This window comes from Microcebus murinus, chromosome 5 (assembly GCF_040939455.1).
Source record: "Microcebus murinus isolate Inina chromosome 5, M.murinus_Inina_mat1.0, whole genome shotgun sequence".
In the NCBI taxonomy this organism is placed as follows: Eukaryota; Metazoa; Chordata; class Mammalia; order Primates; family Cheirogaleidae; genus Microcebus; species Microcebus murinus.
The window spans coordinates 104,854,315-104,868,321 of NC_134108.1; the positions used below are offsets into that span (position 1 = coordinate 104,854,315).

At 46.4% G+C, this 14,007-nt stretch overlaps 1 protein-coding gene across 3 annotated transcripts in view; it reads left to right on the top strand.

Moving 5' to 3' along the window:
• Nucleotides 1-14,007, top strand: part of KIF6 (kinesin family member 6) — a 358,750-nt gene that overhangs the window by 252,187 nt on the left and 92,556 nt on the right. For all 3 annotated transcript variants that reach the window (XM_076003384.1, XM_012778297.3, XM_076003385.1), the window contains one exon: nt 12,925-13,033. In XM_076003384.1, coding sequence (XP_075859499.1) covers nt 12,925-13,033 — 109 coding nt within the window. The remainder of the gene's footprint in view (nt 1-12,924; nt 13,034-14,007) is intronic.

The window sequence follows — 14,007 nt, forward strand, 5'->3', positions numbered from 1 at the left end:
CAACTACCTTAAGAATTCTCCTACTGTGTTAAAGTGGTTCTTGCACTCTGAACAGCTTGCTGCGGGTGGGTTTTTGGATGACTCATTATTATTTATGATGGTAATTATAACTCATTTTAATACTTTCCCTTTTTATAGTGCATTCCACATTTACTCATTCATTCTGTCAAAGACTTAAGTAAATGATTCATAGCTGCCATACTCTTGTTTTCTTTATTTTTATTGTAAAATATATGTACAGAACACTGCATTAGAGATCTATGCACACCTGAACAAGTAATGCTCTTAAGAAAAACAATTCCGCTAGCAATATCTCATCCTTGCTCATCCACCAGTCAGCAAAACTTATTTGGAGTGTCTACCATCTTCTAGGCAGGGAACTTGGAGCTAAAGTAGCATGCCTTTGGGAGCTCATGGACTGAGGGGTCGGGGAAGTGAGGTAGTCGTGAAAATACTACACCATTGCAAAGGCAAACGATAGTTCTAAAATGGAGATATGCACAAGGTGCTGCCTACTCTTGTTCATCCTTCACGTTCATCAAGAGATGCAGTGCGTGTCGGCTCCATTGGAGGAGCTGAGGAGCATGAGACAGCAGGCCCTAGGCCACACAGCTGGTCATTGAAACCAGCACTAAACCCATGGCTTCTGACTCCTTGTCCCATCTCCTTTCCTCAACCACTGAACAAGAATCATGGAAGAGTAGCCTGGGGTTGCACTAAAGCAAATCTTCTTCAGTCACTTGAGGGAAAAAGAGCGGGCCTCTTCCTGGGAATACCCTGGCAAGCAGCGAACTGGTTGAAAGTGTGGTGTCTGGGCCCAGTGGTCACTCAAGCCAAATCCCCCAGCAGACAGAGAAAGCCCCTGAGGTCCTGCCAGTCAGTCTCCATGCTGGACCCTGCACGCAGAGGGCTCCTCCCACCCCTATGCTTTGCCACTCTGTTCCCTGTGCAGGGGTGACACCCACCCCCTTTCCTCCAGCCTCTGCTCTGCAGCGTCTCTGAGCCCTGCCTCAGGGGACGTTCCCTGAGAAATCCCTCTGCAACCTGCTCACGCCGGGCTTTGCTCACTCACCGTCATCTACAACGTCCAAACCACGTGACCTTCCATGCACTGTCTAGCAGTTTCTCCTGCATTTTAACTTAAGCTTTGACCTTCCCACACTCTCAACGCTGAGCTAAATTGCACGGCCAAGGACAACATTTCTTTTATTGGTCTCCAGTTAAGCACAGGAGAGGGTTGTCAATAGAGTAGATACTCGGTTAGCAGATAGTCTGCTTCACCAATGGACGCATGGCCTGAGTGAATAAACCAAATGGTATGCTTAAGCAACAAAATGCTTTGCAGAGAAAAAGCTGTCAGAATACAGGGAGGCCGGAGGGAAAATGATGGCTGCCTGGGCCCTTCTCACCTCTCTGAGACTACTCCTTGTGGGGTGGGAGTTTATGCTCCCCCAAATCCTACACTCCTAGAACCTGGACCCTGCTCCTTATCTTCTCAGCAGCGTCCGCCCCTCCCTGACCTCAGTCCCACACAGCCATTTTAAGTGCGTAAACCATTTTACTATGGAGACTTTTCAGAACACAAGCTCTGTATAGAGAAAGATAATTACTGTGCTTAATTGAATCTGGCAGAATTCACCAACCAAAAAGTCCTTAAAAGCAGGGAGTCAAGGCTTCACTAAAGACCGGCGGGGCACGGTGGCTCACGCCTGTAATCCTAGCACTCTGGGAGGCTGAGGCGGGAGGATTGTTTGAGCTCAGGAGTTCAAAACCAGCCTGAGCAAGAGCGAGACCCCATCTCTACTAAAAATAGAAAGAAATTAATTGGCCAACTAATATATATAGAAAAAATTAGCTGGGCATGGTGGTGCATGCCTGCAGTCCCAGCTACTCAGGAGGCTGAGGCAGGAGGATTGCTTGAGCCCAGGAATTCGAGGTTGCTGTGAGCTAGGCTGACACCACAGCACTCTAGCCCGGGCAACAGAGTGAGACTCTGTCTTAAATAAAAAGACCAGCCAACTTCTTTTACCTCTGATCCTTGCCCCGCCCAGCAGAGGAGCCAGGTGAAGCAGCTTCCCCAGGCGCCGGTGCCCTCCCCAGTTCACAGAGCTCTCCTGACCTTCTGAGCTGTCGTGTTCATCATGGTTTCCAGTCCACATCCCAGCTCACGACCCTCCAAAAAGTTCCTTTTTTGTTTTTCCATCTCTGACCTCCTGATCCCAGAAGCCGGACACCAGTGGTTTGCTAGTATTTATGACATCGTTTCTACATGAAAAATGATTTTCACATAGCAACGTAGTATGCAAAAAGGAACGTTTTGGACAAAGTTGAACTCAGAGAAACAGAGAGTAGAATAGTGATTGCCGGGGCTGGGGTCTGGGTACATGGGGAGATGTCCATCAGAGGGTATAAGCTTTCAGTTATAAGATGAGTAGGTTTGGGGGAGTCTAATGTACAGTATTGTGACTATAGTTAATAATACCGTGTTGTGTGCATGAAATTTGCTAAGAGAGTACGCATTAAGTGCTCACCACACAGAGAAACAAAACCGGTAACTGTATGGGGTGAAAGATGTGTTAACTAACTTGCTTGATTATGGTAATCATTTCACAACGTATACCTATATCAAATCATTACATTATATACCTTAAATGTGTACAGTTGTATTTGTCAATTGTACCTCAATAAACTGGGGGAAAAATAAAGTTTGCCTTTTCACAAAAAAAAAAAAGAAAGAAAGAAAACAACAACAAAAAAAGAATGGTTTTAGAGTCAAACTTAGCATCAAGTTATGGCTTTGGTCCTCTCTAACTGTTTACTTGGAGGCTTAACAAATACAGTGATAGTAACAGCTCCTGGATTATTCCCATGTTCACTTCTAAGTTTGGAGATGCAGAATGGACTAGAATGTAGATTTCTCCTCACTTTTAACCTCTTTCAACCTTAACTACCTTGCCTATACAATGGGCCCAATACTGCCTAGATGGCAAGGTCATTGTGCGAATTAAAAGAGGCAACATAAATAATGCATCCAGCACAAAGTTCTTAATGAGCATTGGCTTACTACCACCACCAATATAGTTGTTGTGAAGATTAATTGAATTAATATTTGTGAAATATGGTGCAGTCACATGGAATACGTACAAAAAGTAAACTTTACTTCATCTTTTTTGCTTTTTGCAAGAATGAACATTAGCATATCTAAATTCCATTTTGCATTATACTTATTTCCAAGCTAGGGAAATAGAATTTTACTTAAATACACATATATTTCAGGGAAGGGGCATTTTTCTACTAAGCTAGAATGCAATTCTCTTAACCTCTATTTTAAATGTATGAAAATAAATGAGTCTAGAGTGGAATGCATTCCTAATTTAGGCATAGACAGAAAATGTGCCTCATTTTTCAGGCAAAAGAGTATGTCAACAATGCATCAGGTACTGGCTCGGAAACAGCCCAACATAAGAACTGAATGTAGCAGGGCAGAAGCCGATCAATAGAACCCTGTGAACCAGGTCCTTTGGAAGTGGTCAAGGGCATCTCAGAGTCAGGGAATCCAGTGTTTTGCAGAATGTGGAACCTCTTCTTAGCCAAAGAGGAATGCTGCAGTGGGGCTGTCAGTCAACTGCCCTTGAACCTGCAAAGAGTCAAGATACATATATCCTTCCAACCAGATTCCCAGGTTGGTCCCAATATTTGGCCTGGAATTAGACACCAAGTCTCTTTCAGGGTTGCCACATCTATGGGCTAAAATCAATAGAAAAGGCTCAGTAGATCCAGTTTGGCCTGCCAGCAGGAGCCTTAGCATGCTGTCTTATTTAATGGAAATGTTGCCGGCTTCCAGACTCCTGAGTTGACTCCAAAACGCAGAAATGCCAACACAACCCGGGCTGCTTTCCAAGCTCAGTGCCTGTATCTGTCCATAGATTTCTCTAAGAGCCTGCGTGGGTACTTTGTCCCAAATGAGAACACTCACAAAATAAAACTCCAGAGATGCTAGGGAAGGAAAATGAGCATTTTCTGCAGATGATCTTGAGGACCACTGTTTAAAGGTCTTTGTTGTTACTGGAAATGAGAAACTCCCCTGAAGTAGCTGCCGTTCCTTCAGGGGCTCCAGGCCAGGCTACTCAGTTGGCACGCCAGGCCTTCCTTCACCTGCTCAGGGGAAAGTCCAGGACACAGCCACAGCGGGAGGGTGAATCAGATGCAGTTACCAAGACGAAAGGAAAACACAGCCTGCCTTGAGCACTGCCCCTAATTCCACCCAGCCTGCAGAGTCTGCCCTGCTGGGCCTGTGTGGGTTGCTGGTGGGACGTGTGATTTCTGGCACCAGGAGTCAGGAACCCATTTGATTTATTTAGATGTGGTGCCACCATTGGGTGGATCTCCTAAGGTTTATGTGGCTTTCCACTTCAGATTTTCCCTTCGCCCTCCTCCCTAGGGCCCCTGCCAAGCCTGCCATGCTTCAGCCTGGTCCAAGCCATCCCTAAGTACCAGCTAATTAAAGGTTCCTTTGACATCTTTCATGTGGCAACTTAGGAAACTCCAAGGCAAGTCCAAATCTGAGGACTTCAGCCCAGGTGATATTATCTGGGTTCAACACAGGCCTCTAACCCCAAGGCCTTGGGGTACTAGCCCATTCCAGAAGTTGTCAATCAAAAGCAGGAAGTAGATCGGGTGAGTGTCCTTGGTCACCTCAAAAGATCTGATGTCTGGCCTTCACATCTGCAGTCACTTTGGCCGTGGCTACGTGGTTTTTTCTTCCCCGCGCCCTCAGATTCCATACCCTGCGGTACCCGCCCAGCAACGCCTCAAATTGTAGCTGGGCTGCTCCGGGCCCTTCAAAGTCAACAGAACCATGGCAGACGATACTGCTTTCTATGGTGACCTCCATCACCCTGGTGGTGGAAGAGCATGGACAGAGGGCACCTCGGTGATGCGGGCATGCTAGAGCATGACACTGCTCCCCAGGGGAGATCATCTGCACGCCAGCTCCGCAGGCAGTAGAACCATGTGGCACAGGGATGATGGCAGTAACAGCAGTAACTATCATTAAACGGCAGTTGTCATTTCATTGGTTAGTGACCTGGAAGCCATCTATTAAAGGAGGAGCTTCTGTGGCAGGGATGATTGACAGGCAGAGGCTCCCCAAAGAGCTGTGCTGAGAACTCTGATTCTGTCATTAGTTTCCCCAGCAAGGAATGCTGGGAATAGTTAGTGATGTCTTTCAGGGAAGTAAGAAAGGAAGGTGGTAACACAGGGGCTGTATATTCCACATCCATCTTTCATGTACCACCCAAAAAACTCCTCCTTCCTAAATGACAGCATGCTCCCCGCAGTAGGGGGAGGAAGGTAAAGACAGTATCTCAGTTGTGGCTTGCTAATCTTTCTAGGAGATGGTTCATTTCTTGTTATAAGCTCTTTTAGCACCTCCCTGTCCGGTGCATGTATTCATCAGTGAATCCTTTGTTCTCCGAACTGGAAGCTACTGACTTCTTTGTCTCAGAGTCTCTGGCTGTAGCCATTTTTTCCTTTCTATGGCCCCCTGGAGACATCCTGTCCCAGGCACCATTCCCAGGAGTGCTGGACCACTGACCTTCCCTCTCATCCTCACCTCCCTCCTGACCTTTATGGTTCGTGTTACACCTTGATAGATTCTCTCTCCTCCAGCTCTGCCTGGTCTCCCATCAGCCCACTCATTCTAACTTCTCTGCACACTCAGGGACGCAATTCTCTTCTAATTATTTTTGTGAGGATATTTTTGTATATTTCACCCAAGTCAACACTGAGAAATTCAGTGCAAATAGACTGTCATATCAGATACCATACAAGAAACGTACTCTACCCCTGCCCATTGCTTCTGATTCTTGTATGCATGTTCATGCTCTACATATGCAGGTATTCATCATATCGCTTATCAGAGCCGTCCCCTTACTTTCAGTTTCAAAAACTTCCATGTTGGAGCCATAGACAGTGTAATCATCTTTCCATGTGATTCCCCCTGCCTTAGTACCAAATGTCCCTCACCCAGCTCTGAGCCTCCTCATGCTTTTAGTCCCAAACCCCGTGTTCTGGAGCCCCTCGCCGCATGGCATCCCTCCATCCTCCTGACTTCCGTCACTGCCTGTTGGTCTTTCCTCCCTTCTCTTCTGCAGTCAGAGAGAGCTGAGGCTCCGCGTGAGTAAATGCCTCCCAAGGAAAATATAGTTTTGGCTCTGACTAGGAAATCACTTTTCAGTATAAATAACCCAACTCTCCGTCATTTTACTTTTGTCAACTTTTGAGCAATGGCTTAAGCAGCAGTAAGTCGTTTGGGAGCAGCCAGGAAAATAAGCTCTGGCCCACATAGCCCAGACTAAAGGAAATCGGACAGCAGGCCCAAAGGCAATAGCATAAACTCTCCGCTTCTAATGTTTTTCCTTTCCATTTGGTTTCCATGGGACCCTGTGTTAAGGGTGGGGAGGGCTTCCAAAAATGTTGAATTGTATTCCTTAGCAAAATGAGGAACTAGATTTCAGGATGACAAAAAGAGGGCATTAAGAAATGGATAAGGGACCAGTGCCTAATGTTTTCAAAAACCCAACTCAGTGGCTAATTTTGAAAGCCCATTGTTGAGCAAACAACTAAGAGCTAGAAAGGAATATGGCAAGTAGGAACGCCTAAGGTCCTAGGCTCTGATGGGGAGCTGAGTCTGACAGACTAGACAAAGTTGGGAAGAAGGTAAAATTATGTCTTTGCAGTACCTGGTAGATAGTTGTCAATAAATTATGGAATTTTTCTTTGCTAGCCCTAAAATAGTGATACCTTCAAGAGTACACTCATGTATCACTTAATGACTGGGATACGTTCTGAGAAATGCATCGTTAGGAGATTTCGTTGTCATACAAACATCATAGAGTGTACTTACACAAATCTAGATGGGATCGCCTACTACACACCTAGGCTATGTGGTACAGCCTACATGTACCGCACATGGACAATTGTAATACAATGGTAAGTGTTTGTGTCAAAACATATCTAAATATAGAAAAGGTACAGTAAAAATACAATGTAAAAGATAAAAAAAAAATTAGTACACCTATACAGGACACTTACCATGAGTGGGACTTGCAGGACCGGAAGTTGCTCTCTGTGAGTGAGTGGTGAGTGAATGTGAAGGCCCAGGACATTACTGTGCACTGTTGTAGACTTTATAAACACTGCACACTTAGGCGATACTACATTTATTTTAAAAATTTTCCTTCTTCAATAATAAATCAACCTTAGCTTACTAAAACTTTTTGATTTTATAAAACATCTTAATTTTTTTGACTTTTTGACTCCTTTGTAATAATACTTAGCTTAAAACACACATTGTACACTATACAAAAATATTTTCTTTATATCCTTATTCTATATGTTTTTTTCTATTTTTAAAACTTTCTTTTTTTTACTCTTTAAACTTTTTAGATAAAAACTTGTCATGGCCCGTTTACAGGATGGAGGATGAACACAGAACACAAAACACAAACGTAGAAACAAAGAAAAACACGGACACACATACAGACGGTTGACTCAAGTAATAATACACTGGGTCAGTTTTATTTTTATACTCTAAAAAATTAAAGTTAGTTCCTTGTACATAACCACTCAGGCATTTCAGCAGTGGCCATAAATTCCGGAATACGTAGCCTTAGAGAAGCAGATATCCCCTGGCTCAGAATTTCCAGGTGGTTGCTCTAGGCGCTAGGCATAGATCATGGACCGAGATTAGCAAGGATGGGCAAGGTAGCCACAGGGGGCATTTCTCATCCCCAGCTTCTCTTAGGGTGATCCCCTAAGATCTTAGGCTGATCCCCAGTGGCTGTGCATGGCTTAGGTTGCCCCCCCCTTGAGGGGTCTTACCCATCATTGACTAACCAGCCATCTTATGGGGCTCAAGCAGCAATCACAGGAGCAATGTGTTTATCGTGTGGCCTCCAGACCCCCATTGCCGTGGGGCTGGGCAGCTCTTGCTTACTTGCAGCTCAGGTCCTTTGTTATGCCTCTAGGCAACAGCCTTGTTTATCACAAGGACCTTGTCCGGAGCACATTGCTTTTAAACGCTCTGGGCAGAACACATGCATTACTCACTAAATTTAATTCTTAATCTAGGAAAATATATGTCAGTCCCCTACAAAAACTAAGACACAAACACACACATTACCCTCAGGATCATCAGTATCACTGCCTTTCACCTCCACATCTTGTCCCGCTGGAAGTTCTTCAGGCGCAATAACACCCATGGAGCTGTCATCTGCTGTGATACCAATACCTTCTTCTGGATACCCCCTTGGGGACCTGCCTGAGGATACTTTATAGTTAACTGTTTTTTAATAAGTAGAGATACGTTCTAAAATGATGATAAAATGTCTAGTACAGGAAATACATAAACCAGTAACATAGTCATTTATTATCAAGTGTTATGTACTATACATAATTGTATGTGCCGTACTTTTATATGACTGCATCATGGTAAGTTTGTTTGTACCAGCATCACCCCAAACACATGAGGAATGGGTTGTACTAAGACATTATGACGGCTACACCATCAAATGGGATGACCATTGTATATCCGGTCTGTTGTTGGCCTGAAACATCATTATGCAGCACACAGCTGTAGTTGCATTTTCTTTTTCTTGCTTTCTTTTTTTTTTTTTTTTTTTTGAGACAGAGTCTGGCTCTAATGCCCAGGCTAGAGTGCCATGGCATCAGCCTAGCTCACAGCAACCTCAAAGTCCTGGGCTCAAGTGATCCTTCTGCCTCAGCCTCCCGAGTAGCTGGGACGACAGGCATGCGCCACCATGCCCGGCTAGTTTTATATATATATATTTTTTTTTAGTTGTCCAGATAATTTGTTTCTATTTTTAGTAGAGACGGGGTCTCGCTCTTGCTCAGGCTGGTCTCAAACTCCTGACCTTGAGAGATCCTCCCGCTTTGGCCTCCCAGAGTGCTAGGATTACAGGCGTGAGCCACCACGCCCAGCCTGTAGTTGCATTTTTATAAAAGCTTCTTGGAGTTGGAATTCGTCTCTAATGGTGGGCTGTTAAGAACGGTGCCGTGTAGTGGGGAGAAGATGGTGTTGCATTTCTGAAATCTCGCCGTGTAGGAGATGAGCCTGCCCAGCAGCACAGTTGTGGAGGGAGAGAGAGCAAGGGATGCATGCTTACCTTCTCCCACAGCTCCACAACATGCTGCACCAAAAGGAAAAACAGTAAGCATTCATTCATTCATTCATTCATTCGGAGAACATTTGATTGAGTGCCTCCTGTGTGCTGGGTACAATCCACGTGCTGAAAATATTGCCACGAGCAAAACAGACAAAAATCCCTGCTCTCTTGAAGTTTACAAATCCTGTTATGGAAATAATAATAGAACATATTAACTTATGAAGTAAACTATGCAACTAGTAGACAAAATGCATGGTTCTGTTTTTCTGCCATGCTGTGAAAAAATTCAAGGTTTTGGACAGATAGGCACTAATAGGAGTACAACCGCACGGGTAAATCTACAACTACCAGGTCATTTGTGCCCCACCACCCCGCCCTCTCTGTCAGGCATACTTTCCCTGGACAAAATGATCTCAGAGCAGAACTGTCTGCCTCTAAAAGCTAGGCAGTTTTCACCCATTTATAACCATCCCTTTAACTGAGCCTCAGTTTCCTCATCTATACAATGAAATTATTAACAGGGAGCATGGAGAAGTTTAACTGAAACCACATACAAGAAAGCAACTGCTACCATGCTTAGCATAGAGTATGTAAGAAATTTATTTTTTAATCACCCAAAGGTTATTTCCATTGGGTGGTAGAACCATCTATATTAATCAAGTTGCCTTTTTAGTCCACACTCCCACTCTGCCCCCGCCACCTGGGATCCTCTTTTACTTCTTCTCCCCCTGGCTCATGCCACTCCATCCTTCAGAGTCCTTCCAGCTGAAGTCACGTGCTTCCTCCTCCATGCAGCCCTGCCCAACTCTCCCTGGCAGCCCCACCCCCACCTCCCCACCAGCCTGCTTCCCAGTGCTGGACACACGCCTTTCTGACAAGCAGCGACCTCCACTGTCATTATTTGTTCACTTTTCTTTCTCCCTCACGTGACTTTCAACTCTTAAAGCACAAGGATCAAAGCTTTAATCTTATTCAATTTTACAACTTTGTCACATGCCTAGCACAGTGACTGAAATACAGAAATACTTCTTGAAAGAATAAATAAATGGATGATTGTCTCATTAGCAAGGTGAGCTTTCTATCACTCTTTTTGCTCCACATGCCCTTTCTCTACTGTGTTGCTCAGGCTGGTCTCTAACTCCTGGCCTCAAGAAATCCTCCCACCATGGCCTCCCAGTATGCTGGGATGACAGGTGTGAGCCACTCTGCCAGGCCTTTGCCTTAATTCTTTGCCTTCAGACCTGGGCATCTCACCTTGGCCTCCCTGAGCAGACACTTAGGACCCTAGCTGACAGGATAAGAGCCACCATGCTAGTGTCTATTACCTGTGTCACCGCAGTCATAGAACTCCAATTTCAGAGTACTTTCTCCACGATAGCAGGAAGAAAACCAATGTCATGTCCCTAATGATAAGACTGTGGCCCTGCAGGACCCCTAAGTGTCTTCTGAATCACCAAAAGTACTAAGTATTTCCAGTGTAACATTCCCATATGTACTTTATTAAATTTTAAATCTCTGAAAATTGGTTATTTGTATAGAACACATTATGCTGCTGCCCCCAGATTTCTTAGCAGGGTCTTCAAGATTCTCTGCAGAATGATCCCAAATTCCCTGGCTTTCTCTCCTCTTTGCACTCCACGTCCTTTCTGACCCCAAGGCCCAGGCCCCTGGACACCTCAGGGAAGACCCAGAGAGGCGTTCCGTGGATTGTTTTCCCAGGACCTACTGCCATAACCGTGCCATGGGCTTTTGCATAGCCCTTTTCCCGAACTGTCAGTTGGGACTGGTCACCTCTATAAAGAAGGCAGAACTTGAGAGAGAAAATGTCATGAACCCTGCTGCTCCTTCTTTGCAGCTTTTGAGCAACGCTCCACCCCCCGCCCTCACCCTTGCTGCTACCTGGTTGGTAAAATCCTTCTCACAGTCTCCCCTGTGAAAGGCAATCTGCGGATCCCACAAGCAGGTCCCAGTGTGGTCTCTGCGGAGCTTTCCTCTTCCCTAACTCTATTCCAGAGACAGTCGTGCCCTCTGCCATCTGTTACCATTTTATTAGTCAGCAGAAGGCACACATCGTTCGAGCTGCACACAGATCAGCTAAGGGGGAGAGGGGAAGAGTGGGAGTCTGGGCTCCTGGTGGGCGCTGCTGGTGAAAAGCCCCTTGTTAATGTCTCCCGTGCATCAGGGCTCGTCTTCCCGCCCCACACAAACGGCTTCCCAGGCCTTCCCGGTTCTGGAGTGTGCGAGGCAGATGTGCAGACAGGGCTGAGCCATGCCCATTTGCTTCTGATTGGGAAGGGGCGAGGTGTCTTTGTGTGCCTCACCACTCAGACATTCTCCATGGGGCTATTTTTACCAACAGTAATCATGAAATTGGTGTCAGATGGGCCAGTCCAGTCCCTTGCCCCGAGGATGGGTGATGGGACTCAGCGGGTTTTTCCAGGCAAGAGGAGATGTGTGCGGCCCATGCGGATGCATCTCCAGAGCCCCGGCCCCACCGTGAGCCTCGCCAGCCCTGGGCTGTGTTCCTGTGGCAGTAAGAGCAGGCTCATCACCGCTCCCACTCCATTCTCAGTTCGTTTAACAGACATATGTTGAGCACCTTCTAAACGCCAGACACTGAGCAAGATTCTAGGATTCACAAAAAGTGCCTGCCTGAGAACCTTGCATTTCACAGAAAGGATTGTCGTGTGAAGTGGCAGTGTCCGCTGGGCTGTGCATGTTACAGGTGTATTGATAAGGAGCACAGTGCAGGGAGGATTTGTTCTGCCTGGGCTTTGGGGAGAGCTCCGTGGAGGCGGTAACATTCAGCCAGGGCTTCGAAGATAAATAGAGTTACTGGATGAAAACACGGGAAAAGGCCTCACAGGCAAAGGAACCAAGGGCAGAAGCATTAAAAAAAAAGACTGTGGATGCATCCAAAATTCAGCTGAGAATTTAGTTCTCACGGAGGGGTCCCAGGCACGCACCTGCACTGACCCCTGCCTGGGAGGTTGTGAGTGCAGGAATGCCACCTGGCCACTCCAAGGGTCCTGGCTGTTCTGAATCTAGGTTGCAGAATTTGAACTCTGAGCAGGGCCCAGCAGCGAGTGTTGGCTTTTGGTGGCAAATAGCACTGCAGGTACTAAAGTTAGACATAAACTAGGGACCCCCACCACGCTCTGCTCATGGTTCTTGCGATTGAAAACCTCACTCCTGAGTGAGAACCGAGGCCCCTCACTAGCCCCTAGACACAAGGATGAATCATTATATAGAGACCAAGAGGAGAATTTTCTAGATTCTCTGTCTTTCAGTTCGAATTATAATTTTTTTTTTTAACTAAATGCCTGGAAATTCAGGGTGAAGCTTAACAGAAAACCAAAATGGGGCATAACAGGAAAACAGGGAGAAAAGTGGCACAGAGCGATGGCAGAAAGTGCATTTGCAGATGTCCCCGGCAGTCCAGGGCTTGGCTCTCTGGTTTTCATTTCCTCTGACCGAACATTCCAAAACCCACCCTCTGCAAATCACGTGGATGTGCAGGCGCAGCCCTGCAGGGTGCATGCAGCGGGGACGCTGGAAGGGCCTGCGTGGTGGGTTGTGGCCGGCCGGAAAGGCCCGGGGCCACCTGTCTGGTCAGAGCCTCCCTGCTGAGGGCCTCTCAGAGCCAGGGCTGGCTTGGTGCTCTGACTGGAGTGACAGTGAAATTAATAGCATCCTGGTGCTGTGACTGCGCCCCTTTCCCTGTGTCTTCAAACAGGAATGACAGAGGAAATGTCACTAGGACGCCAGGAGGCTTTTGAAATCTTCAAGAGGGACCATGCTGACAGCGTTACCATTGATGACAACAAGCAGATTCTGAAACAGAGGTAAGGCGACCTCGCAGAGCAGCTGGTCCTCCAAGGCTTAGCCAGGCCAGCCTAGAGGAGATCTGCTACTCTGTCCCTTCCTAATCTGTCCAGCCTAAGTTTTACAAGAAAGGCGTGGCATTTGTTCCGTTTCACGTTTAGTTTTGTCCAGCCTGGCACGATTCTGTCTCGTGTGTGTGTGTGTGTGTGTGTGTGTGTGTGTGTGTGTGTGTGTGCCTCATCGCGCCAGTGCTACTGGGGAAAGCAACTTTAGGGCAGGGTGTATTACTGACAGTATCAATGTGACATACAGTTCTCACACCATATATCAATTGTCATCGGCCTGTGACTCTATTGATGTCTCTTACTGTTCCAAAGGCAGGGAAAAGAAATGTATGGACCAAATTACATCCTTAGAACTGCAGGCACTCCGGCTGTTACGGAGAGCAATCCTGCACCCAGAGGAAACATGTGACCCAGAGGCCTTTGGTGCGTTCTGCAGGCCAGAGTCAGAGCAGGCAGGATCATGTGCTGACATGTTGCCAAATAACGCTGAGTTCTGGACCCCCTTAGAAAAAGCTTAGAGATGTCTAATCTGTTTCAGCTCGTCTGTGAATTAGACGCATATCCTCAAACCGTAGCAAACGGGAAGACTGCCTGATGTGTGGGTCTAGAGCTCAGAAAAAAAGTGTTCTAGACTGTGATCTTTGGTATGTCACATGTGGCTCTGGATCTCAGCATACAGTCGGCTTTCAAGAACCATTTGTTGAATTAAAATGAGATCCAGGTTTGAGAGTCACATGCTTATAAATGGCAATTCAAGGAAGCCTAAGAGGTAGACACGCCCTCAGGAGAGCACGTGGAGTGCAGAGTCCTAGAGGGGATCCCCTAGGGGAAGAGCCTCTCCAGGGAAGGGAGCGGAAGAGGAGGTCATGACGGAGACTGAGAAGAAGCAGGGAGAGAAGAGCAGGGGAACCAGGAGGAAATCACGTCCC